At 38.1% G+C, this 26,907-nt stretch overlaps 3 protein-coding genes across 4 annotated transcripts; 2 read left to right on the forward strand and 1 right to left on the reverse strand.

The window, feature by feature from the left end:
- The first annotated feature begins 417 nt into the window (after positions 1-417).
- LOC108671072 (chromatin assembly factor 1 subunit B) lies at positions 418-10,156 on the forward strand. The gene is made up of 11 exons (XM_018158553.2): positions 418-608; positions 794-926; positions 1,444-1,665; positions 2,142-2,238; positions 3,868-3,967; positions 4,797-4,963; positions 5,676-5,784; positions 6,347-6,483; positions 6,831-7,805; positions 7,984-8,134; positions 8,600-10,156. The coding sequence occupies exons 1-11, from the start codon at positions 483-485 to the stop codon at positions 9,119-9,121; spliced, it is 2,739 nt and encodes a 912-aa protein (XP_018014042.1). The 5' UTR covers positions 418-482; the 3' UTR covers positions 9,122-10,156.
- A 941-nt stretch (positions 10,157-11,097) lies between these two features.
- On the forward strand, positions 11,098-16,190 carry LOC108671069 (phosphatidylinositol N-acetylglucosaminyltransferase subunit P-like). Of its 2 annotated transcripts, none has more exons than XM_018158551.2 (3): positions 11,098-11,280; positions 13,145-13,675; positions 15,403-16,190. In XM_018158551.2, the coding sequence occupies exon 2, from the start codon at positions 13,156-13,158 to the stop codon at positions 13,666-13,668; it is 513 nt and encodes a 170-aa protein (XP_018014040.1). In that variant the 5' UTR covers positions 11,098-11,280; positions 13,145-13,155; the 3' UTR covers positions 13,669-13,675; positions 15,403-16,190. The 2 variants fall into 2 exon arrangements, with proteins under 2 accessions (XP_018014040.1, XP_018014039.1); XM_018158550.2 differs by lacking the exon at positions 11,098-11,280 and adding an exon at positions 12,038-12,227.
- LOC108671068 (LHFPL tetraspan subfamily member 2a protein) lies at positions 15,316-26,508 on the reverse strand. Its single transcript, XM_018158549.2, has 6 exons — positions 26,200-26,508; positions 19,037-19,204; positions 18,284-18,423; positions 17,544-17,682; positions 16,584-16,697; positions 15,316-15,498 (listed from the first exon to the last, which is right to left on the reverse strand). Exons 2-6 carry the CDS (start codon positions 19,200-19,202, stop codon positions 15,356-15,358), a joined length of 702 nt encoding a protein of 233 aa, XP_018014038.1. The 5' UTR covers positions 19,203-19,204; positions 26,200-26,508; the 3' UTR covers positions 15,316-15,355.
- Between the last annotated feature and the right edge of the window lie 399 nt (positions 26,509-26,907).

The raw sequence follows: 26,907 nt of genomic DNA on the forward strand, positions 1-26,907 counted from the left end.
GTAATGCGTGCACTTCTGTACTGCTTATTGTACATCAGCCGTATTGATAAAAATATGCTTATTTACCTCTTTGCCAAATGTCAATTATTGCACATCTGCTATATCAATTGTAATTTGTAATGTATGTACCATGTATGTCTGTTCTGATGATTATGCAGCTTCCATATCCATCTGCTAGCATAATGCATGTAATATGTGCAAAGACTGCAAGGTTAATATGGTAGCAAGATCTTCTGAAGACACAAATTTTGCTAATGATATGTGGCCAAAGATCTTATGATATTTGCCCACTTGGGGCCAGGTGCAATCTGAAACATCAGGTAGAATTATCCTAAAATCACAGGTATAGCTGGATGTTGCAGAAACGTTATTAGAATCTCTAGAACTAAGTTTTACATTTTCTGCTGATACTTTTTATAGTCCAAATTTCATCAGTATTCTTTCTATTTTTCAGAGGGCTAGATCTTTTTGGGTAACCTACAATGAAAGTCACTGTGCCAGAAATTTCTTTTCACAATCGTGATCCTGTCTTGAGTGTGGATGTGCAGCACAACTCTCCTGATGATGTCATTCGCATGGCAACCGGGGGAACTGACACCCATGTTATTGTAAGGCTTGCTATCTATAATATATTATAACTACAAATCATTCAACAACTTTATTCACTGCAGCCATGTTCAATACATTTTCAGTCTGAATCTCAACACCATTGATATTTTCCCTTGATGAAAATATATTTTTTTACCAGCAAGTGTGTGGTATTTTAAAATTATGACTTTTCTTCTGTTTTCAGGTGTGGCAGTTGAATCCTTTACCAACTGGAGGCGTTGGTGTTGAGGTGTTGTGTGATCTTGTCCGCCATAACCGCTCAGTCAATGCTGTGAGGTTCTCTCCTGATGGGACGCTTCTTGCTTCTGCTGATGATGGTACTAAGTTAGATATTACACAAACTTCCCTTTAACTTTTAATTATGTAAAGTTTTTATATTTCAATCAATATAGATAAGCTTGGAAGAGGGCATAATTTAAAGTTAGAGGGCACTAGTTAGAGCCTCATAAAATGCCTGAGTTGTATTGCTTACTACTTTATGTATAATTAATAATAATTATTTCAACTAAATAATAGTATAACTTGTATAATTGAAGAGGCTGAATTAAATTTCAATCATAAAAAAATCGAGTTTTCCTGAATTTTATTAAATATTGTCAAAATCTTGAAGGTTTCAACTTTTTTTAGAATGCAATGATTTATAGTTAAAACCTATTAGAAAGGAAGATTATATTCAGTTGTCTCCTCTTGATTTAATTTGAACATTAGTAAAAACATTGGAAATTCTCAATTTCTTGACTTTTTTATGCTGTCCCACAAAATTCTTCCATTCCATTTTATATTCTTGCAAATGTTAGAATTAGCTAGAAATTCTAGAGCCCCTTCCTACCTCAGAGGCGGCAATTATTGTATGGAAGAAGCAAGAAGCATATAGCAGTGCAGCTCCTGACCTGTTTGCTTCTGAAGGCGAAGAGCGTAATAAGGAGAACTGGACAATCTATAAGATGCTACGCGGCCACATAGAAGATGTCTATGATCTCAGCTGGAGCAGCTGTAGCAACTTCCTTATTTCTGGCAGCATAGATAACTCAGCAATTATGTGGGATGTTCACAAAGGTCAGCTGATTTTTCTGCTCATTGAAAATCTTCAAATTCTGCTTTCAAAAAAATATGTAACAAATTTTCCTTATTATTCTTTGAGTTCTGAATGTTATTTATTTATATCAATACTTAAAGTCTAGAAATTTAAAATGTTCCTTATTGTGTGCTATTAGCCATTATATTGCTAACCTGCTAGCTGTTGTGCTTTGTAAATTTTTAACAAAAAAAGTTTAAATATCCTCATTTAGATTTAGAGTTTAGATATCGTTTAGATACCCCACATTGTTCACTTTCTTTCATTTGATTCTTGCCAGACATAAAAGTTATACTAAAATTATGCTTTTATTGTGAATTTATTTTTATTTTCTCAATTCTAATTAATTGTTTTGATAATATATTAATTAGAATAGAATAATATACTATATAATTGAAATTTTTCTAGAATTGTAAGCTTTACTTGCACAGTTTGCTAATTTTGATCTTTATTCCAGCTAAAAATATTGGGTTACTGAAGGAGCACAAAAATTTTGTGCAAGGAGTTGCTTGGGACCCTCTTGGTCAATTTGTGGCAACTCTGAGCAGTGACAGGTCAGTGACGTGTGCTCAATAGTTTTTTTATATAAGTTCGTTGGAATTCTTCTCAGTAATGCACTGAATGGTGTTTTTCTACTGAGTTTATTGAAAATATTCTCTACATTTCTTTATAGGTATAACACTGTGTATTACTCAGATTTTACATGAACAGATGCAAACAAATTGAATACTGATGACTAAGATGTGTATAGTTGTTCTACAATGGCCTGGAAATATAGTGTTTATTTAGAACAGTGGTTCCCAAACTTTTTCAGGCTGGCGCCTCCTTTGGCTCCCTGGTGAATTTCTATCGCCCCCCACAGACAAATATAAAAACATACGCCTCTCTCTTGAAATTTAGTACGCTGCAATTTTAGAAGATAAAGGTTAAACACAAATGTGTCTTTTACAAATAGAACCCCATTTAGTGAACCAATATGTTTTTAAGCTATTTCAACTGTTCGAGCACTAGAAACCTAGGACGTCTTGGGCACATTTACGGCCGGACTCGTGGCCGGTCGCACGACCAATCTCCAAATTCAATTATCAAGTAATATCTCTCAAACTAATGAACGCAGCTCAATGAAACTTGGAACATGTATTCATCAGAACCTAACGGTGATTTTTAGCTCGTAAAATTTTTCAATTTCACCTTCATTCGTGGGTTATATTGTGATAAAGGCCGAAATTTACAGTGATCAAATAATTTGAACGAAAATTTGAAATTGAACGAAATTTTGACAATACATTTTTAACTACCAAACAGTTATTTTTAAACTTCAAAATTTTTTCGATTTTAACGAGTTTTTTTTTTTTCATTTTACCGTCATTCTTGATTTCACACTTCCTTATATTCGGGCTGTATCGCCGGATAATTTGTCACTTAAATTCGCGGCGATCAAGAAATTTCTTCTATACTACTCAATAGATTTCAACGAAACTTTGAATATAAATACCTAACCTCCCAACGGTGATGTTTAGCTCGTACAATTTTTCTATTTTGCTTTCGTTCGCGAGTTATACTGATGTAGGAGGAACAACCGGCTTTTCTACCGGCCGGTTAACTAAGAGCCGTTTATGAAAATCCGTATACTTATAGCCGTATAACTCACAAACGAAGGCAAAACGAAAAAATTGTAGCGAGCAAAACATCACCGTTGCTGAGGTTAGGTATTTAAATACTAAGTTTTGTTCAAATCTATTCAGTAGTTTTGGAGGAAATTTCTCGATTACTGCGAATTTAAGCACGTATTGCTGTTTAAATCACGAATGAAGGTGAAATGAAAGAAAAAAAAACTCGCAAACAGAGGCACAATCGAATAAATTTTCACGACTGGGTGAAAAAACCATCGCTGGGAGTCATGATAAGCTGCACGTGTTGTGTACAAATTGTCCAACAAAAGTTGGAACTTCTGACTTTGACTTCGGACTGCCGCCCCCTTATCGCCCCCCAAACGCCCTCATCTTCCGTTCCGCCCCCCAAAATCTTTCCACCGCCCCTAGGGGGGCGATATCGCCCACTTTGGGAACCACTGATTTAGAATAAACTTTATTGGCTGCCACTGTTGTAATAGGAAGCAAAATTAAAAGTGGTTTTGAGCAAAAAAAAATAATTTACTTTAATCAAAATGTTTTACCTGCCAGAGTGCTGCGCTGGTTCTCAGTCTCTACCAAACGAGCCCTGCACCGTGTCAGTAAAGCTGAGCTTCCGGTCACATTGAGCTCTTCTAACACCTCTACTATTGTGAGTAGCTGAAACTGCATGTACCTTAGGAAATGTAATCATCTCTTATTGACATTATTTTATTTTTTCTGCTCCTATAAATTTTAAATTAGTTAGTGCCTTACTTCCAACGACTTGAATCCATTTATTACTTTAGTTTATTGCAATGGATTCTCTCATTTCATAGATGACAGTCCTTTATAATTATTTCAATAAATTTAATTTATTCCGTCTGTTGTTGTAAATCTAATAAATTCACGGTTTAATGTCATGGATTGTTGTGGTCAATGTTAGATTCTCCCTTAATGTATGAATTAAGCTTTTAAGTGCTCAAAAGGTAAGTTTTCATTCTGTTTGCTACTGCTTAAGCATTAAACAGCTTGGAGTCAGAGTAATGTTGAATATTTATTTGAATTTTTGATTTCATTTTATTTCAAGGCTTATTTAAACTACCAATACAATAAAGCAAATGAGAATTTTTCGTTTGTTGTAATCCCAACTAAGAATTTTATATGTATTTACAATGTTTAGATTGTTACTAGTGCACATACTGCTTCTTATTTTATCTCCATGTTATAGACCTTTTTATTTACATTTTTCTTAGCTGGAAAACAAGTCTAAATTATGCAATTCATGTTTATATGCTTTTAATAAAGCTTTATATAATCTAAAAATGTGTATTCTTAATGTTGACATCACAAGTGTACGTTCTTCTTGTAAACACCATTATACTGGTAATCATTTTATTGACATTGGGCATATTTCTATATGCTGATCATTTTAATTATATCAATTTGGATTTTTATGCATCAAATATATCCTCAAATGACCTATAATATTTGTTTTACAGAATACGCGTTTGTTTTTCGACGACACTCTGAAGTCGTTTTGCCGGCGCCTCGCCTTCTCCCCTGACGGGATGCTGCTCGCCGCCCCTGCAGGCATCCTGGAGGGCGAGCAGCTGGGGCCTCGCTTCCTCAACGCTGTGCATGTCTTCACTAGACTTTCACCTGACAAGTGAATGCTTTGTGATATCTTTTACGTCACCTATAAGTGTGCATCCGTCTCCATTAATCCCTTATGTCACTGACAATCAAGCGTGCTACAGTCTTCATTGATTTCTTTTGTCACTGACAAGTGTACTTCAGTCTCCATTTATCTATTATGTCATTGACAATCAAGTGGACTAGTCTCCATTGATCTCTTATGTCACTAACCAGTGAGCATACTACAGTCTTCATTGATCTCTTATGTCACTAACCATCGAGCATACTACAGTCTTCATTGATCTCTTATGTCGCTGACAATCAAGCTATGGTTGTAGTATGAATCTTTGCAAAGTTTCTTCGTGCCCTGTGTTCATGTATGCAATTTTGCAAGGCTTCTTCATGTGTAAGCATAATTTCTGACTTAATTATGCCCGTGCTAGTCTACCCATCAGTAAATAAGTAGCGTCTCATTTCCATTATTTGTTCTTATGTTTCTAGTCTGTAATTTGTCTTCCAACTTGTATTGAAAATAGTAACATGTATCGAACAATCAATTGTTAATCCTTACTGCATTACCAGATTATAATTCAGGTTGAATATCATTATACAAAAGATTCAAATATGTCTTCCGATTTGCTCATTTCCTGCTAAGAAATATGTTTGTAGACTTCTCGTAAATGCAATCAGATATTTTTTCGACTTCGTAGATTTATTATTGTTAATGGGTCCTGTTCTTTCAGGCCTGCAATTTATTTGCCAACTCGGGACAAATACTCCTTGGCTGTGCGATTCTGTCCTTTGTTGTTCAAGCTGCGAGCTGGGCGGAAAAAGTCACCCTACCACGGGCAGGTGGGAAACTTCGAATGCTTTATTAATTTTTCTCATTCTAGCCATTAGCTGATACTCCATCATGCACAGGACTTTTGTATTAAGATTATCACTATACGAGCCCTCAGTGATGGAATCGTAATTCTTGATGTATTTTGTTATTTTGAAATGCTTAATTTATTTTGAGCGACTTTTGACCATCTTTCAAATGAATGTTTTTTTATACTTCATTTGTAAAGTATATATAATTATTGCGTACTAATGTCAACATTCTTATACGTGTTAAGTTGATTAAAAATGCAGATAAATATTTCATTCATATTAGAATTTTTTGGGTATATGGCGTATCTGCAATTGCTCCTCTTCGGTAATGTTCAAAATCAATTTATTATTAACCACGGATTTCCACTAATTTGCATACGTTTGCCTTTTATTTACGTAATTAAGATATGTACATTCCTTATTCCATAAACAGTGATATTGAGAATTTAGATCAAAGGCATAGCTGATTCACTACTACACTCTGCTTTCAAATTAACTGTTACACTATTTAAATCAGGTGAATGATTTTGTTAATTTTCAGTCGGTGTTTGCACTGCCGTACCGGATGGTGTTTGCAGTGGCATGTCAGAATTCCGTGCTGCTCTACGACACCCAGCAACTCATGCCCTTTGCTATGGTCTCAAACATGCACATCACACGACTCACTGATCTCTCTTGGTAACCTTCTAGCTTAAATTCACACACATAAGTTGCAATCCAATTCTTGAATCTTGACAAGTAAAATTTTATGTCTTGGCAGCCAAACTCATAATTGACTTTATTAAGAAATCTTTGTTATTTTATCAATCTGGGAATTTCGACTATCTTAGAATCAATTGCATTAACAAACAGCTTTCCATCATTCGGCTGCATTATGATGTACATTTCAATGGAAAGTGGCGACTGTAAACTTGAGTTATCCTACTAACCCTACCTAAATCATAATTTCAACGTCAGATTTTTCAAATTCATTATGGTATTAAGTAAACAAGTTAGCTATGATCTCACTAGACTTGGATGCACAGGTCTAGCGATGGGCGTATCTTGGCAATATCCTCAACTGACGGTTACTGCTCCATCACATACTTCAACGAGGGCGAGCTTGGTGAAGTCTACTCACCAAATCCTGAAGCTCGATGTACCCCTCTAAAAAAGAATGTATTAAACGACTCCAACTCTCTTCCTACACCTAAAGAAGAAGGCTGCTTAGAAGACAACATTGTCGATGAGAAATGCATCGAAGAAACAAAAAACAAAAAATTGCCTGGAGAAAAGACAAATGTTAGTTCTCTAAATGTTGAAAAAGAAGAAAATGCCCTCGTTGTTAGTAAAACTGAACTAGGATTGGAAGATAATGTTAAAATCGTCAATTTGACCCTCGAGAAAGAAAACAAAGTGGATGCATCTAATGTGTCCATAAGTGAAAAAAACAAGTCCCGTGTGTCAGTTTTAACGGCTAAAAAAGGACATAAAAATGCTACCACCTCTCCGAGTAAGAATAAATTTTGTGCAGAACTCGCCAGAGATTCCATGCCTGAAAACGACGAGCCTCGCACATCATCACAAGAAAATTGTAATGCAGTTCCACTTAATAATGAAAAGGACGTCCAAAGAGAAGATAAAGATACAATCGAAAGCGATGACTGTGAAAGCATCGGTTCCAAAGACAGCGAATCAGACGAGGACGATGATGATATTTCTTTGATGAGTTGTGACACAGATGATGACGCCAAAGAAAAGCTCTCGGATGAAGACATGGAAGCCACTGAAATAGTGTTTAGCAACATCAAAAACTGTGAGAGCGAAAGCCTCGCTCCTAATGCTGGAAATATGGATGGATCAAAATGTGTAAAAAAGCCAACAACAGTAACAGGAAGTTCTTCAGATGAAGGAGAGAATGTTGAATCTAAAACACAAAAGGAGAAACCGTGCCCGGCATCTGTGAAGCCTGGCAATGCTCGCAGAGTGAATCTCATCACTATTAAACGTAATCCTAAGGAGTAAGTATTTGATCTTAATTTTTTTTTCAATTGCTGAGTCTATACATTTTTGATGGTTAATCCTAATGTTTTTAACGATTGATAACTAGAATCTAACAAGAGATGATTATTTATTTGAATTTTAAAAAAATTCGTTTCACAAATTGGATAAATCTTTATATTCTCTTCCAATTTCCAGGAGTAGTTCAAACAATTCTACATCTAGTACCGGCGCCTCTGCTGGTGCACGGCCTCCGCGGCGCGTCGCTCTGGTCAGTCTTCCCAGCTCCTCAAAAAAACAAGCTTCTGGGAACTTGTCGTCCACAGCTGCTGATAGTTTCACCAAACCGGTGAGCAATTCTATGAGCTACTTATATTAAGAAAATGTTCTTCACATGATCCCTTGAAGTTATTCTTTTCCACTTGATACTTATTACATTGCATTCAGTCATTCGAGGTAATATTTTCCTCAATTTATTCCAGAAAAAGGTAACTTTCACAGTATCACAATGACTTGAATGAAAGCAAATACGCGTTGGTTTTGATAAAAGAAAATGGTTGATAAACCGGTATGAATAATAAGAATGTGCCAAAACAAGATGGCTTCTACAGTCACGTAGAAAAGTTTCATGTAATATATTCAATGTCTAATTTTTCTCAACATTATGATATACACTCCCTGCTTAAATTGTCAATTATGGGTCAATTGATTTTTGGTTTGTGCTATATCAATGGCCAATAACGAAATTTTCTTCTTTCCAAAATTCGCAGCTACGACAATTTGGTTGATCTGATTGAATTATTGATGCTTTCAGACTACTTCAGTGGCTATCTCTGACAACACCTCTGATCTGTGCTTGATGCTTGAAGACGAGTCTACAGCTTATAACCCTGCTGAGGAACCTAGGAACTCTAAGAGTTCAGGGACCGCCGATACTAAGACAAAAATCGATCTGCACTCAGCCTTGATGAGCAGCGTCGAAAAAAACGGAGACCGAGGTGATCTAGGCAGTAAATCTAGCGGTGATGCATGCTTGCCCCCGAATCAAAATGAAGAAGTAAAAGCAATTTCGTCGTGCAATTCAACTCTCAATGACACGACTACTAGTGATGTCAAGGAATCGCCTGGTCAAGAAATCTCAAAATCCATTACCACCACTTCCCCTGTTGATGCTTCTTCAGTGCCGGCAGATGGTGGGACTCAACCTCCTGCAGCGGCCCCTGCAATAAGCGCTACCAAGACCACTCCTCGTACCCCACGCAGGGTCTCGCTAATAACTTTATCGAGCCCTAAGGCGAAAAAATGCTTGAACCCTGATAGGAACAAACCTGTTTGAGTTTGATGGACTTCATGAATTTCTAATTGATTGGCTAACCAAAAGTTAGGAAGTATGTTGACCTATGCCATACATTTTAACTAAATTTCCACAACTTGAACTAGGTTTGTACTTATTGTGTTTCCGTTATGGATAGCATCCAACTTTTAAGTGTATACTGAAATTCATTGATTTATATTTCATGGCTGCATCAGGTTATTTGAGAATTTATTTATCTCAATTAATTTATACCAATTTTTTTAAAGCTTGAGTCGCTATTAAGCACTTCCGACTAGTCTTGCATTCGTCCGACTGTAGATAAACTGAAAGCCTGGTTATATAATCCCGGAGGTCGTTAATTTTCAAACTATTGTACTGGACATCTAGAATGATCTGTTTTCCAATTTATTTGCAATAATGTCTTGAATTTTTTTCGTTCTCTGTTATCTAAGTAGCAGTCGTGTATGTAATCATGTCATGCGATCAACTTAGAAGATACTTTGTTGTTCTAGGGGCACTGCAGCTCTTCACCTGAATTGCTCTTCTTGAGAAATATGTCTTGAGCCATTATCATCATGGAGTTACTATGTTTCCATGCATTAAGCATCGATAGTGAACAACGCGTTGTAATTGATTGTGATCAGTGTAGACAAGGTCAGTTCAAACCAGCTTCGTTGCTCGTGGATTCTTATGTTTATACAGTTCGTCTACTTCATGTGTATTTAGCTTCTATATTATTTTATGGGTTTTACACACGCTCTACTTGTAATTGATACTCGCACAGATTTTATAATGTCTTGAAGTATCTATGATGTGAAGAGGACTTTTTTAATCTTATAACATCTAGATTTCATCCAGCGGAAAACTATTCATTAAGATTAATTGATTGCTTGCGTCGCAAATAGGAAACTACCTACTTCAAAATGAAAAAAATATCAAAGTACCGCACGTTTTTAGGCAAATAAAATATTTATCGCATTTGACTTGAAAGAAGAACATTAACATACATGAAATACGGCGAGAAAATGGCATATGCCCGTCTAGTTTTTTTTTTTTCATTTCACTAGCAACACGTTGAGGTAGCTTCTTTATTCGTGTTAGAAATTTTCATAATTGATCAGGGAGCTGATTGAAAATGTCCCATTCAAAAAGATCCTAAGTTTCATAGTTATATTTTATTCCAATTTTTATCGACCCCGGAACGATTCTTTTCNTTTTTTTTTTTTTTTTTTGCTCTACGTACACGTGCTGCTTCAATGTCTTTTTTTACTCACTAAATTGCTTGCTTTTCGCACTACTCAACTCGGTTATTGTATTTTATCCTTCAAACATCCTCGACGCTTGTAGTAGAAAACCTTTATCGTTTTCTTTCAGATTTTTTAGCGCATCACGTCCTGATAGTTGCGAGAACCTTATTGATTACCCGTGATCTGCACCTAGTGGTTCAAGGGTTCTTTCACAAGCATACGCAGGGGACGACTTTTTATAAAGTCGTTGGGGCAATGACTCGCCTCCGTTTCCCAGTCAACCTAAGTGTATCGAACTGAGCTCGTTGTTGTAATTGCCCATCCTGGTAGTGGCGACTAGGGAAGGGGGGTGATAGGTCAGTTTTTCCGGGCGCTAATGCCACTGGCATTATATTATATTGCATTAAACAAAAACCTTGGACAAGCCAGGTAATTATTTATCAACCAGAGTTGGGCGAATGACTGAGTTGACCATAAACTGAGCTCGTTGTTAACGCTGCTTAGTGCAGAATTTCTGATGTGGAAGTTTGCAGAGCAATGTAACTTTACTCGTGAGACTTTGATGGCGATATTCGGTTCATTGGGATCTACTCTTCTAAAAATATGACTGCGAAAATTCCTTTTGGAAATAACCCAAAATAATTCAATCGGATTATTGACGTTGTACTATTTATTAAACGTCTCTGGCGATTTCATGACTAGTGTTGTAATAATTATTCGCTTCTTTGTTTTACCCACTCAATGCGTATATTTAAACTAACAATGTTCTTATTGTTGAAAGGTTTGCGATTCATCTCCATGGCAATACCTTGAAAGATCGAAATGGTGTATTTTATATACATTGATTTGGAAATGATGTAATGAGGAAACGAGGAGCAAGTGTTACTCTGGACGCCAGACGGCGCTTGTAAGCAAATCCTGATTGCATTACGGGTGAGTATTGCTCTGCAACCGCTTCATTTCATGGAGTAACCGTGTAAACTAATGAATGGGCCAGACGTTTGATGATAGTAATGCTGCCGAGGGATTGTTTCTTATTAATGACTGAAAATTTGATTTTGCAGTTACTAATTTTGGGAAACGCATTACATTTCGTTCTGCCTACTTAGACTATGTTACTCGTCACTGCTAGGACATGTAGCGGATAGAATAGAAGTATCAGCACTGAAGAAATAGGCCCATGTCCTGTTACCCATTCTTGCATTTTTCGCGATTCGATTCCACAAGGGATCTAGCTATTTGAACCCAATCTTTCCATAACCGACTATTGATTGAGATAGTTGCTGGACTTACAGCAAGGCATGTAAGGTGCTAGTCATTTCAAGATTGAACATATGGTCCTACATAGCTTCGTCTAGTCTGTTCTTGGAGGCGTTCATACTCGGAGCGTCAACGATGCTATCAGGGAGGCTGTTCCACATGTCGGTGACTCGAAGCGATAACGCTGCTTAGTGCAGAATTTCTGATGTGGAAGTTTGCAGAGCAATGTAACTTTACTCGTGAGACTTTGATGGCGATATTCGGTTCATTGGGATCTACTCTTCTAAAAATATGACTGCAAAAAACCTTTTGGAAATAACCCAAAATAATTCAATCGGATTATTGACGTTGTACTATTTATTAAACGTCTCTGGCGATTTCATGACGAGTGTTGTAATAATTATTCGCTTCTTTGTTTTACCCACTCAATGCGTATATTTAAACTAACAATGTTCTTATTGTTGAAAGGTTTGCGATTCATCTCCATGGCAATACCTTGAAAGATCGAAATGGTGTATTTTATATACATTGATTTGGAAATGATGTAATGAGGAAACGAGGAGCAAGTGTTACTCTGGACGCCAGACGGCGCTTGTAAGCAAATCCTGATTGCATTACGGGTGAGTATTGCTCTGCAACCGCTCCATGTCATGGAGTAACCGTGTAAACTAATGAATGGGCCAGACGTTTGATGATAGTAATGCTGCCGAGGGATTGTTTCTTATTAATGACTGAAAATTTGATTTTGCAGTGACTAATTTTGGGAAGCGCATTACATTTCGTTCTGCCTACTTAGACTATGTTACTCGTCACTGCTAGGACATGTAGCGGATAGAATAGAAGTATCAGCACTGAAGAAATAGGCCCATGTCCTGTTACCCATTCTTGCATTTTTCGCGATTCGATTCCACAAGGGATCTAGCTATTTGAACCCAATCTTTCCATAACCGACTATTGATTGAGATAGTTGCTGGACTTACAGCAAGGCATGTAAGGTGCTAGTCATTTCAAGATTGAACATATGGTCCTACATAGCTTCGTCTAGTCTGTTCTTGGAGGCGTTCATACTCGGAGCGTCAACGATGCTATCAGGGAGGCTGTTCCACATGTCGGTGACTCGAAGCGAGAAGAAATGTTGTCGCGTGGATGGTTTACAACGCAGTTATTTTAGTTCATAGCCGTAGCCCCTGGTGTTGGTTCTTGTTTCTAATTCTAGTAATCCTTCAGGGATTACTAGAATTATAGGTCTTCTTTTTTTATGGATTTCAATATAATTATTGATGTCTCAGTAGATTATAGAATAATTGATGGTTCCAGACCAATGATCAAAGTAATTTTATTTTCTTTGTCTGTACGAACCTGACCGGCTAAGAACATGATTCAATTAGCAGTATGCTTGAATAAGAAATCAAGCTATTTGGATATAACTATAAACACCGGTAGCATCTTTTCTGTTTACCTTCCTTGCTGTACGGTGTCCACTCTCAGTAAAACATTACGAATAATTAATTTTATTGTTATCAACCATTCTATGAAGGATCATCGGCGATGGCTCCACAACAGACCCCGGCACCGCTGACAGGGCGTGCCTACTACGGTTTCGTGCTCTACGTTAGCGCGTGGACGTGCATCTTCTGCTACCTCACGTGGGCCATCGTGCCGCATGAATATTTACACGTGATCGGCATCAGCTACTTACCTCATCGATTCTGGGCCATTGCACTGCCTACTATAATTGTCACCGGAGTGGTGCTCTTCATCACACTTATATACCCAGGGATCAATCTTTTACTGGCCGTGGCTCCAGATGACATGAGAACCCTGTACGATTCTCACACCATTCGTCGGGAGAGCTATGAAGAGCCTCATAACTGTAGTATGGATAGCTGCAGTGACAATATATCACCAGATCTCGCTACTAGTGTGAAAAAACAAACGTGTAGAAAATTTGCTTCGAAATCGGTAGATGAGAGCGAGGCAATGGACAACTCCTCTGTGCCTCCAGTATACGACCTAGACATCAGTGAAGTTTGTAAAATTCTATACGGCCGACAAAATTAAGAATCGTGTAAGTACAAACATTTTTTTTAGTTTCCCAACGAGTAATTTATTTTCAAATATAATTTTATACTACAAGTTGGTGACGACTTTTCATTCATGCACGATTCGTAAATAAATATAATTGTAATGATATCGTCGACGATGACATGTTCTCCGTTACGTCGTGAAACGCAGGCATGTCGATGGGGCGATCCAGGAGGTAAGAGATCAAATGAAAGGAGAGCGAGCAGGAAGATGGCAACCTGAGGATAATTGTCCCATTGGGAGGAGACGGTGAGATCTGTGGTAAAGGACGGGCAGGAGAAGAGGAACTCAATTTAGAACTCGGGACAAGTTGGGCTTTGGTATTGCACCACTCTGAATGTGTAGAAAGGTAGGGGGCTGCAAAAGCCAGATTATAGATGGAGCTAGGCTTCTCGGGGAAGAGGAGAGTTGAGCCGGCAACTGCGCACGTGGGAGGCGATCATCTGTCTTCCCTTGGGAGCTGGCTGGTAGGCAGCGGTCTACCAATGTGGGGGCCATGAAGAGATTGAAGCGGGACTATAAGGTCGCCATCATTAAACTTTCCGAGGAATGGTAGAAAGCGGGAAAAGTTTGGTGGGTCTGAGGTAGTTTGCCAGGAACTGCAAATACAAGAGGGTAGTGCATTCAAGAAGCAACGGAGGAAAAGAGCTGTGGTCTAGTGGATGGAGATCTTCAAGATTTCTCTGCTTGCTGTGGGGCTCGGCTTAACAACGCACGGTATCTGTTTACGAGTGTATGGTGCATTACGATCACACTTTCAAGCTGTTGCAGATATCATGAAAGTCCTTGAGATTATTCTGCCTAATATTTGAGCGATATGATGATAGAAATTTCAGGTCTTCAAACGCTCGACAGGAAGGTAGAAAACTGAAAGTAGTAATAAACTTTAATCCGGTATTGTAGCCATCTGAATCATGGAGTATATTTTTTATATATTTTTTTACTTAGTCGACTTCACGTTAAAGTTTTTCGCAGACATCTTCAGATTGTTTTGATGATCGTTCCGATTCCCGCCTCCTCATCTTCACGATTGTACGTCATGAGCAAGGTACGAAGGCGTATGGTGAGCTATCGCCAAATCCTGGTCGCGTGACAAACACGCAGGTGCGTGGGACGTCTATGTCCTCAAGAGACGTCGTGAACACGGTTGGTAATCAGCGTAGTTTACATAAATTCCTATACACATATTGATATGGATATCCATGCCGTGCACTGGAACACGATAAAGGGTATCTCCTCCATGGGACCTGCAACTCGCAGACATTGAAAGGGTGGGATAAAATCCCTGAGGAAATCTGAATGTGCAGAGGGAGAGGAGATAAGATGTCGAGGGGGTGAAAACTTAATCGCTCGGAAGAGGCATCGGCCAGGTTGCAAGAATAAGGAGGGGGGGGGTAATTTTTCCTACCCTTGGGGAAAGGGTGCCCACGCCCATCGGCGCTGAAGTAGTCAACGGGAATGATAACTTCTGCTACTGTTAGACCCAAGTCCACTTTAGCCAACCGGCATTACAGCCAGGGTACCCTTATTGAGCAAACGCCGCATTGTTCAGGTAGCTCAAAGTTAATATGACTATAGATGTCACGTAGTATGCAATTTATTTTGTGAGATTGAAGAATCGTACCCGTTTAACACATCTACTAGGGAATACTTGAATTAGTGTTCATGTTACACAAACGCAATGATTGCCTCTTCTAATTTCTTCTTCAGCTCTGTTGGAGCTCACGGAGGCGTCCACGTGGACGGCGCCCACTGCACAGGCCAGGAGAAGCAACGTCCCGCCGAGTGCTGCGTACAAAGCCCAACCTGTCAGAGATACGATAAAGATTAATGCGGACTTATTAAGGTTACAGAAGCATTGTTACCTTAGGGCCGTATTATCAAGATCCTTCAAAGTTTACAACTCCATCTGCCAAGCAGTGCCGGCTTTCCTAACTAAACAATGCAGTAGTAGAATAGATGCGAATATTTAGGCAAGTTTCGATAATACGGTTACAACTAAATTGCCGGAATAGCTAAAAAAAACTGCAAGACTTATGTGACATGAGGTAATAACGATTTTCCAGTTCGACATAAGCAGTTAGTTTAAATGCAATCATGCAATGTGGCTCAGATTGTATAAATCGGTTTAGCCATAATGAGGTATAATATAGTAGCTTTAAATCGCCAAAGAGTTTCCCTATATGCGTATTGATTGTTTGATTTCTAAAAAATAAAAAGCAGTTTCCCAAAAATTTGTTGTATACTGCTGTACATTACATATACTCCAAGGCTAGCTGACCCATATATTATGAAGCCAGTTATAGCTTAATTAGATTTGTGTAAGCAGTAGCAAAATTACAAGCCATTATGCTGAATAATAATCCTCAAATTTTCGGTTCCATAATTCAACCGTCAATATGCAATTAATTGTTAATTCTTAGTAAACTTGGAACTGTGACTCAGTTTAGTATATTACGCTAAACATTTTAATTAAAATTATATCGGTCAAACCAAAATTTGTTTTATGAAGCATCCCCTTCTAATTTAGATTGCACTTTCGATTGTTGCTCTCCGAGACCAACCTAACTCACCTATGAAGTAAGTAGTTGCCTGCCACTTTATCCAACAGACAACAATTATCTGGCATTATCCGATTCAGGGACTCACAGTCTCGCACTAAACTCGCTCAAGTACGTGTAGAGACTGATTTCTCGTTTGCGATTGGTGGGTTTATCTTAAACCGTCAGCCAATTTTTGACGGCTTTTCAAGCTGAATCCACCTATGACATACGAGAACCCGCCTGCTACGTGTACTTAAACGAGTTTTGATACTACGGATTCAGACCGGTTAAACTCCGGCGATTGAGGTTAAAGGTTAGTTAAACCTACAATAATTTTGTATGACAAACCTGTGCGACATGCACCCAAGGCGTACACGCTGGCGAGAGGACCACACATGAGCTGCACCCTCACGCTGCTCCAAGATAGTGGTAGCACCGCTAGGCCCAGCACGCTGAACACGCCTGTAGCACATTTATACTTTAACTTACTGTATAGTATGAGTATTCAAGCTTAGTAGCTTGAATACCGCGTATAATTTATAATACACAAGGTCATACATCAGAAGATCTTTCTCAAGTGCAGATACTATTTAAGTGGAACTGAAAAGAGGCTACTGCGAATGTATATTCACATTTGAGACTCGCCACCGACGTCGTACAAGTACACAATAAAAGAAGATAATTTTGAATCGACAATGATATTAATTAATCAGAAAAAATTTGTAATTCAACGCTGAGAAAATTTAAACTGTCCGCACGCTAAAAAGAAACCGTAAGAAATCAAAACTAATATACCTGTGCATACCCCAGACCACAAACGAATTATTATACAGTTACAAGCCAGGACATGGATTCATGTCACCTGCTGCTCCAAAGGCTGTTTAATAATTGGATTACAATATCTTGCAAGCAAATTCCAAGTGAAGGATGCATAAGAGAAAACAACCATTTCAACTTGAAAATTTCGTGAAAACTATTTTTTTTTTTGGGGAAAAAAGTGCTTAAACCAACACAAATAAACCTTGAAACTGGAATAAATAATGTTGCAAAGCATATGAAAACAGCAAATTGGTTTCCAAAACGAGCATTGTCTCTTTAGTTAAGTAAAAGTTGAAATTTTTTGGAGACGTTTTCATCATTGGCCTGCTTCTATCGCAAGTTCACCGAGAATTTAAAAGCAGAGAAGACGCCATATAAATTCAGCACATGATTTTCATTGAAGATATGGTTAATTTATTTGGCGTTTTCTTTGCTTTTAAATTTTTAGTGAAAGCGTTATTAATTCACCCATCAAAGCATATCAATTACCAGCGAGAGCCTGCAGAGAGCCAGCGATGTTAAAGACGCTTTTTCGTCTGACGACTCTCATGCAGGGAGTGAGCAGCACCAGCAGCATCGCCAACACCGCGATGCCTGCCCCCGTCACCAACGATGCCATCGCAACAACCTGAAAAACTTGGTGTGAGTGCATGGTTTTGTAATGTATTAAAATTATTCAAGAAACTGCTTTACGCACAATCAAAAAAAAAGTTTTATTTCAATTGCAAATGCTTTACATTGGATAAAATAGTTTTCACAAACTCGTCGGTATCACAGAATTTAAAAAAAAATAACACCAACAATACAACCCATAAACAAAGTTTGGTGTGATCGAGAATCTTTTTACTAGGAAACTAACATTGCAAATAAACACAGTAAATTATTCAGTGAGTCAAGAACGAGACCCACTTTGATGTCGTTTCTCGGCTTATTGGATCTGTTTCGGCATTGGGATTAGCTACAGCGATTTAAAAAAATCTTTTTGCAATAATATGCAGGAAAAAAATGTCCGTACCATCAAGACTCGTAGCATTCGTACTAGTATCAAAGCAAACATAACAGCCTTGATACATGCAACGGCCTCTCGTCTGTAATTTGAAAATTTGGCAGGAAAAACCGTCCGTTATTTACTGAGGAAGTTAGTAACTCTTGACAATATTTGATATTATATCCGTTATTGACTGAGGAAGTTAGTAACTCTTGACAATATTTGATATTAGGCCGCTGACCTGAGCAGCGGGGAGATCAGCCCCAGTCGTTGCGTAGACGCCGCAGTGTTGGGACCCCGCGACGCCCTTCTTGCCGGGCAAGATCGAGCACCGCAGCCACAGGCCCAGCGAGGGACTGACGTCCACTGTGCCGCTCCAGGCTAACGATCAATCAATATGCAATTTAATGCTATTTAAGTTAAAATTACATTTTTGTGTTTTTTTTGTAGCCGCTGAGTTTTGTGTAGCCGAGTACTTTTTGTTGTGTGGGTGTGTGTTTATTTTATCTAGACGATTAATAAGCTAGCATTAGTTTTGTAAAGCAACTTTATTTCATTTTTATTAATATCACACGAACTAACTTCTTCCCTAGCACTACAATCTAAACACAATACCCTGATACGAGATATATGAAAGATGTACTAATATACGAAATGTTTACAGTTTACACACTGCAATTAATGACTATTGTTATTATTACTCATTAATTGTTACCAAGGCATTATTATTGATTATTAATTAATAAACTATTTAAATTATTAATGAACATAGGAAATGATGTACTAATTACTGCAATTCTAAATCGGAGCCAGAAAATTTGTTCACTTGCGGCAAAATTTAATCGTATAATGATTTCAAGCACCAGATTCATTCAAAGCCAACATTTTAGTATAAAAATAATCAATTTAGCCCAAATATCGAACAAATGACCAAGATCTTAATAATAAATATTATTAATCTTGTCTTAATATTGTCTTAGGTCTCATAATTCACCTGTAATATTGAAGGTGTAATCGTAGGCGGGGAGGTTGTGTTGCAGCGTTACAGGGTGTCCCAGTAGCCACTGGGGCGAGAGATGAGATGCCACAAGCAGTGTTGCTGCAGCCACGGACGCAACAGTCCACAATATCGACGCGCTGGTCAGCAACACCAGAAACATTGCTGATGAATGGAAATAAATTGTAATAATATGTCATACACTGCACGATAAATGAAATAAAAATTCAGCATCTATTAACTAATAGATATCAAACACCTAAACCCTTGTATAAAAAATTTATACAGTTCATCGATTTTATTTATAGCAGCTGCGAATAGGATCCTAAATCAGATCTTAAATAATTTGTTCACTTACAAATTTACTCGAAGAATTACAGCGAAATGAAAAATAAAGCAGCGCAGTTCAAGACGTCAAAGACTTGCAACAAGGATAATTCCAGGCTTAAAGAGCAAGTCTTATGATGAAAGACTGAAGATTATGAAGCTTCCCAGTTTCCGTTATCGTCGCCTGCGTGGTGACCTCATTGAAGTATACAAGTACACTCATGGTTTGTACAAGGTCCCAGAAGGATTACTAGAATTTGCAACAAGAAGCAACACCAGGGGCCACAGCTACAAACTAAAAAAAACTACGGTGCAACTTATCTACGAGACAACAATTCTTCTCGCCTCGAGTCACCGACATGTGGAACAGCCTCCCTGAAGATATTGTTGACGCTCCGAGTATGAATGAACGCGTTCAAGAACAGACTAGACAAGGCCATGCAGGAGCATATGTTTAGTCTTAAAATGCCTCGTATCCTACGGAACAACTGAAATCTAGAAGCGATTTTAAATCTGCCGTCCGTTGAAAAGATTAGATCAAAAGGCCAGGCTAGTCAAGTAAAGTACAAGAATCGGCGACAGGCCTATCCATGCCTATTCTTCAATGCCGAAGATACTATACCATACTACTATATACTATACTAATTCACCCACGAGTCCAGCGGTAAAAATTGCAGTGTGCACTAGAATTAGGTACATGTATTTATCAGGGAGGGTACACCATAAGTGATATGCTAATAACTTATATGCTTTATATGCTGAGTTATGAACAACTTCATACTCGTTTAAAGAGTAATAGCGCCCTATTTGCGACTCATAATTCGTGATACATCAACGACCAAACGAGGACACAAAATACACGTAAACGACCCTATAGCTCGAAGCATCGGCCTTTTTTTTTTTTTTTTTGTTGGAATGGTGAGAGTGGGAGGCCTTTTAAAAAAAATAAAATAAAATAAAAAATAAAAAATTTAAGAAGCAACAAGCGATTTCTACTGCCTTCTAAAAAAAACGAGCAGTTCGCCCATTTTCCCTACTAATTCGAGAAGAAGGAAGGGTTCTCTCCAATGACTGGTGCTATGAGCGGTTTCTTACTAATTCGTAAAGTAACAATTGCTTCTCCCTAAAAATTTCGTGGAAAACAAGAGGTACCCCAGTAATTTTTTTTTTGTAATTCTTGGGGGAAACAAATGGTGCAAACAAATTGGGGCGTAGTTCGTGAAGTCATAAGCCATTCTCTCTCATTTCGTAGGTTCTCTCTCTCTCTCTCATTTACTCCCAATTCGTGAAACCACAAGCAGATCCCTCTCAATTTGTGAAGTCACAAGCCATTCCCTCTCATTTTGTGAAGTCACAAACATTTTCTTCTCAATTCAAAATATTCAGCAACAAACATATTACCTCAAATTCTATACTATTTCGTGGAGCAACAAGCGGTTCACCATTTCCCTACTTTTCTGTGAAGCAAGAAGCGGTTCGTTACCGAGCAATGCGAGGCAGATGCCGAGCGCCGTACAATTGAATGGACGGACAGGGGCTTGACTCACGCAATAGGGACGCTTTTTTGTACGACGAACACACCACCACGCCCTTCCTCTGCCTCACTGGCCACCACTAGTACAACTAGAAGACACTAGCACAACTAGAAGACACTAGCGCAACTAGAGGACACTAGCAAAACGTGGGGACACTAGCAAAACTTGGGGACACTAACACAACTAGAAGACACTAGTACAACTAGAAGACACCAGTACAACTAGAGGACACTAGTACAACAAGAAGACCCTAGTACAACTAGAGGACACAAGTACAACTAGAAGACACTAGTAAAACTTGGGACACTAACACAACTAGAAGACACTAGTACAACTAGAGAACACTGGTACAACTAGAAGACACTAGTACAACTAGAAGACACTAGCAATACTTGGGGACACTAACACAATTAGAAGACACTAGTACAACTAGAGGTCACTAGTACAACTAAAAGACACTAGTACAACTAGAGGACACTAGTACAACTAAAAGACACTAGTACAACTAGAGAACACTAGTACAACTGGAAGACACTAGTACAACTAGAAGACACGAGCAAAACTTGAACAACTAGAAGACACTAGTACAACTAGAGGACACTAGTACAACTAGAGGAAACTAGGACAACTAGAGCAAACTAGTACAATTATAAGACACTAGCACAACTAGAGGACACTAGTACAACTAGAGGACACTAGTACAACTAGAAGACACTAGTACTACTAGAAGACACTAGCAAAACTTGGGGACACTAACACAACTAGAAGACACTAGTACAACTAGAGGACGCTAGTACAACTAGAAGACACTAGTACAACTAGAAGACACTAGCAAAACTTGGGGACACTAACACAACTAGAAGATAATAACACAATTAAAATACACTAACTAGAAGACACTAACAGAACTATAAGACACCAGCTTAACTACTACTAGCAGCACTATTATAAATTTACATATAAATTTTTAAAACGTGATGATAGGCGTAACTGAAGGAAATTCTCTGAATTTCGTTATAGTTCGTTATAAGGTACAAAGCTAATATACAACCAATTGGCTATAAAAGCCAAGAAGACGCTTCAATTCCTTATTATAATGAACGGCGGAACAAAAATTGTTTACTACCCAACGGTAAGGAGAGAATAATTTCATGTAGAATCTTTTACGAATTAAAACTGATCCACGTGCTTCTTAATATTCAAATGGGCTGATATTTGTCAGGATTCCGTTTTCCGTTACTTTCGCTCTCCCGAATGTTACTTTCAGGAGTACAATGCACCAGTTTTAGGCTCAAGTCTCTACTTTGAAATAGATGCAAGTACGTAAATCATTATTACGGAAAAAATATTTCTACGAATTAAAAAGTGTCACAAAAATCATTTACCCCGTGATTGATCAGTATAAATCTAACCCGCATACTAATGAGAGACCGTTGATTTATTTTGAGATGTTAACCTCAGATCTTCAGATCTCCATACTATTTATTCACTTGACCGTTGACTCCTACAAAACCCTTCACCTTCTTAAACCGTTCATAATCAGCCGTTTATGCCCTTATTCGCCAACACACTAAACCGTCTACTACCTTAAATCCTATCCTAACTGGTTCATTGGGTCTTCATAGCGATGCGAGGTTGCATGGTCAGCGCCAGCTTGTTGACATTGCAAGCCGATGCTTCGAGCTTCACTGCGGCATCATTCGTGGCATCGTTACTCATCTAATCATCCTCTTCCTCTACTTCAAACATCTTCTTAATGCTGATGAACAAGACTTGCAGTCGACCAGTAGATGTTTTCTTCTTCTAGCTGCATAATATTCGTTTGTACAGTATATCTACGCAATACAAAATATAAACAATCGGATTTGCTCAAATCTCAGAATAAATCTATTTCTTATGATCAGATGAATTCAATAGCGTTATTCTTCAAGACGACTTTGTCCAAGAACTACGAAGAGGCTTGAAGAATGCCGCTTCAATTGGAAACAACAATTCTAGATTTTACATTGCAGAGCTGACTTGAAGCCGTATAAATGAGAGGCACAATAATTTCTGAAACAACAAACACGGAGGAGCGAAAAAACGTAAGACAAATCGATCACACGATTCAACTGTGGACAACGAAACTGCTCGCTAATACTATCGATAGTTAGTTGAGTTACAATAATAAAATATGTACACAATAAATAATAATAATTGTAGATAATTTCAGGGCCGATAATATTTATGGTTGAGACCATCAGCAGAGAAACTTTCTTTCACCGCAAATAACATGAAATGATCAATCAGCAAAATAAACCAGTATAATGTTTGGAAACAGATTAAACTGTTTCCAGAATCTGTTAACATGAAACAAACCATAATGGGGCAAATATTATGCCAAAGATAAAATGAAGCGGCGTAGTGATAAAAAAATCGTTCTTCATTGAAATACCCAGACGAATACGCTGTTCAATTTAGCACATCCAAGTAAATGATCTACACGCCGAGCATCTCTGCAGAGATGACTTGAAAGATAAAACGTCCGTGGGCACACGCCCCGAGCAGCACACTCTCCTGATGGGTATGGCAAGATAAGCGTTACCGTCACGAGCCCCAAATCACCGCTCTAACCGAAGTAAGCCTCGTCAAAATAGCCTCAGGATGATAAAGTTTAAAGGGCGGAACCCTAACCCGCTGCCGAGTCTCTCGTGGTAGGAATATATTTGCCGGCACACTGTAATTCAGCGTCATTCAAGGAAAAGACAGGCCGCGTGATGCTTCACTTATGGAGGGGGGTTTATGTGCGAACTAATGTGCGAGTTAACATAATCTCTTCTTGAAAATTAAAAAAAAAAACACGAGAACCAGAGAGAGGAAAAAAGTTTAGAGGTTCATTTTAGATGAGAATTCACGAGTAGTGCGATATCGATCGATACCAAATGTTCATTTCACGAGTGATATTTCGATATGAAAAAATTACGAGCATCTAATATCGCGGGCCCATAAATGAAATAACTTCTTAAGAAGAAGTTGAATTAAATTTGTAATGATAGTTTGAAAAAGTACTAAACATAGTTATTATAATACAGTAGTGGTACAAAACAAATGAGGACACTTGCAAATACGGTACCTTTAAACTAGTTTAAAAGTTAAAGGATGCAGCGGAGATCGAAGATCAAAGCACAAGATATTCAAGGCCTTCTCTGAACATTGATCAGGACTTCATAGACTGGACATCTCATTCGCTACAGTAATCCATTTGGACTTTTTTATCCACTCTATCTGATTCAATCCTCAAAAAGGAACGCTGAAGAATGGCATCTATTCCATAGAACTGGACCAACGAGTTACTATATATCGACACGTCATCCGAATTGGCAAGAGTGGCTTCCTCTTTTCCTTACAGGCACATATGTTTCGCACAAGTAATCCCCAGCGTTCACTGAATATTTATGGAAGTTACACGAAACCATTCGTACTTCGTAGACGCCCGCCTTATTTGGCCCGGAGTCTGGCCAGGAACTTTAATGGGTTGAGCTCAAGCACTAATAAGGCTGCAGAGCTAATAGTGTTCGTTAATTCTCTATACCGTACCTATACATACGTCCATAACTCACAGTGTATCTGCACCAAACAGGGTTCGATGATGCTCTTCGACTTCACATTAGTTTGTTGGTGTGGTAGAATAATTTGAAGAATTATCAACCTTTAACTTTGTTAACTATCAACATTTAAATAGAGCAAAAATCAAACTTGTTTCTGAGAATTTCGATAAATTTTGGTGTGGCATCTGTGCGTACCTTCAACAGCAGACTGGAGATGAATCGAAGTTGAACGATGATGCATCACGCTAGATTGATCCGAAATCAAAACATGAAAATATTTAATCCTTGAACCCAGGGAATTAAAGTAGTTCGACTCAAGTTCCTGTCTGTGAATGAATCTATGGGGAAAAAATATTCAAAGAGAAAGCTGCAAGCGCAGTAGGCACGATTATTTTTCTTTTATTTTTAACGATTTTTTGCATCGTATTTGCTCAAATAATTAAAACCTTTCAGTTCCCTTACTTACACCCAACTTGAAATCACCGTTAGTGCAAGTTGATACTTTCGCTCTAGTCGCCCGTTATTTTCTGAGTTTCTTTAATCGTCTCAGCGTTACAGTGTAACTTGAGACTCAGAGAGGGCGCCAGTCGGCGCGCTCACACAACCGCGGCCGCATCGCGAACTTACTCGAGATGTGGCGTTTTCATTATTATGGTATAGTATATTATGGTAGAGTATATTAATAATATAGTATTAGAGTAGTACAGTATAGTATAAAATAAAATACTGCGATAGTATCGTAGGTGAAGGACAGCCAAGTTTGACCTCTCACCGATTCTTGTCATTTTCGTAATTCGTTTACAGGAGATCTAAAAAATTGTCTTTTGACTATATCATATCATAACTGACGTTGAAATAAATAGCGACTGGACTTGTACCATATCCTTGAGGTGTCAGAAGTGACGAGAGCACTTCAAGCTTGAACATATATATATATATATACGTCTGTTATAATTTTTTCTAGTCTGTTCGTTGTCTAAACTATTCTCAAACTTCAACCTAAAATTAACACAAGTTAATCAATTATCATAAAAGTATCATAAATTTACAAATTCAAATTCAAGAGCTCACCTCAGAAGAGTTATTTATTGCTCAAGTTTACAGAGAAGAATATTGGTATTGCTAACTAGATATTTTCTAGAACATAGAATAAGTAGAACGCGGCTAAGGGAACAGTGAACACGTAAACAGTATGACTCACGGAAACAGTCGGGGTGATGAGTCATACATCCCATAACCAGTCCCGCATTGTGCTCCAAGTTTTTCAGCTCGCTTCCCGGTCACAATAGTTTTCTAAAAACTTTATAAGATGTTATGATGATATGCGAAGACAAAAAGTAAACAGGGATCACCATCCCGAGGGACGTGCGGGATCAAAGAACGATTTTGGAATTATTCTTCTCAGATCAATCATAGCTGTGTATTGTGTAACGAGACCTGCAAAATCATTCGACCAAATATGAAACAGAATACTGCTAAGGATACATTAGTTTACGTGATTCGGAATACATTGGGATAATATTGAGAAACATTAAATAACAGCAGGAATTACAAATAACAATCAGCAAGGATTACGTATTCACGATTGCTCGCAACATTAATTGCTCAATCGAAACTTCTACGAAATTGAATAGCTATTATTTTATTCCACTCGGCAATTACAAATTTTTTTTACTGTACTAACGGCAGCATTATAATCTAATTAACTTACTTTTTCGAACGAATAGCACCAGCAATTCAACGATTGAAGAATTTTTCTCCAGCAACTTAGTTCATTTCGAGTTAGGTGCCAAACTCTTCAACGCATTATGAAAATGTTGCTCGTGTCGACCACCGGTTCTTCCAAATTGAAACAAATTCAAAATTTTCAAAACAACTACTTGAGAAGTCGAATAACTATAGACAACATGACGTAGAATAAATAGGTCCAGTTAATCTCGAAACTTGAATAAATTCTCTGTGAAGCAAATTTTACCTCATGCACATGACCGCAATCGACGCATACCACACCGGACAACGTCGCCTTCCCAACTGAATTGTTGATCCTTTTCGCGGTCTCGGATCATCCGTAGTCAGGAACATAAAAAAGGCAGAACCCAATTATGAATCTCGTTAGAAGCCGGGAACTAGCGAGCTCATTACTCCATTAGTGTACAAGACCCCCTAACAACTTCTGATGACTAGCAATTTGTCTCGGAAAACAGGGACTTCGAGTAACCGAGGAAGAGTTGTTTACAAGCTATACGTACCCGTTATGTATAGAAAAATAGTATTATGGCGTAGTATTGGTCGGTGGCTCTCATTGGGCCAATATATGGCAAAAATTTTTCTTTCGTTTACTTGATTTCCAAGATTTTTAAATATGACATTTTTAGACGCTTTTCATAAAACTTGTTGAGTTCCTCATGGTAATTTATCG

Source organism: Hyalella azteca, unplaced genomic scaffold (assembly GCF_000764305.2).
Source record: "Hyalella azteca isolate HAZT.00-mixed unplaced genomic scaffold, Hazt_2.0.2 contig11423, whole genome shotgun sequence".
Taxonomy (NCBI): Eukaryota; Metazoa; Arthropoda; class Malacostraca; order Amphipoda; family Hyalellidae; genus Hyalella; species Hyalella azteca.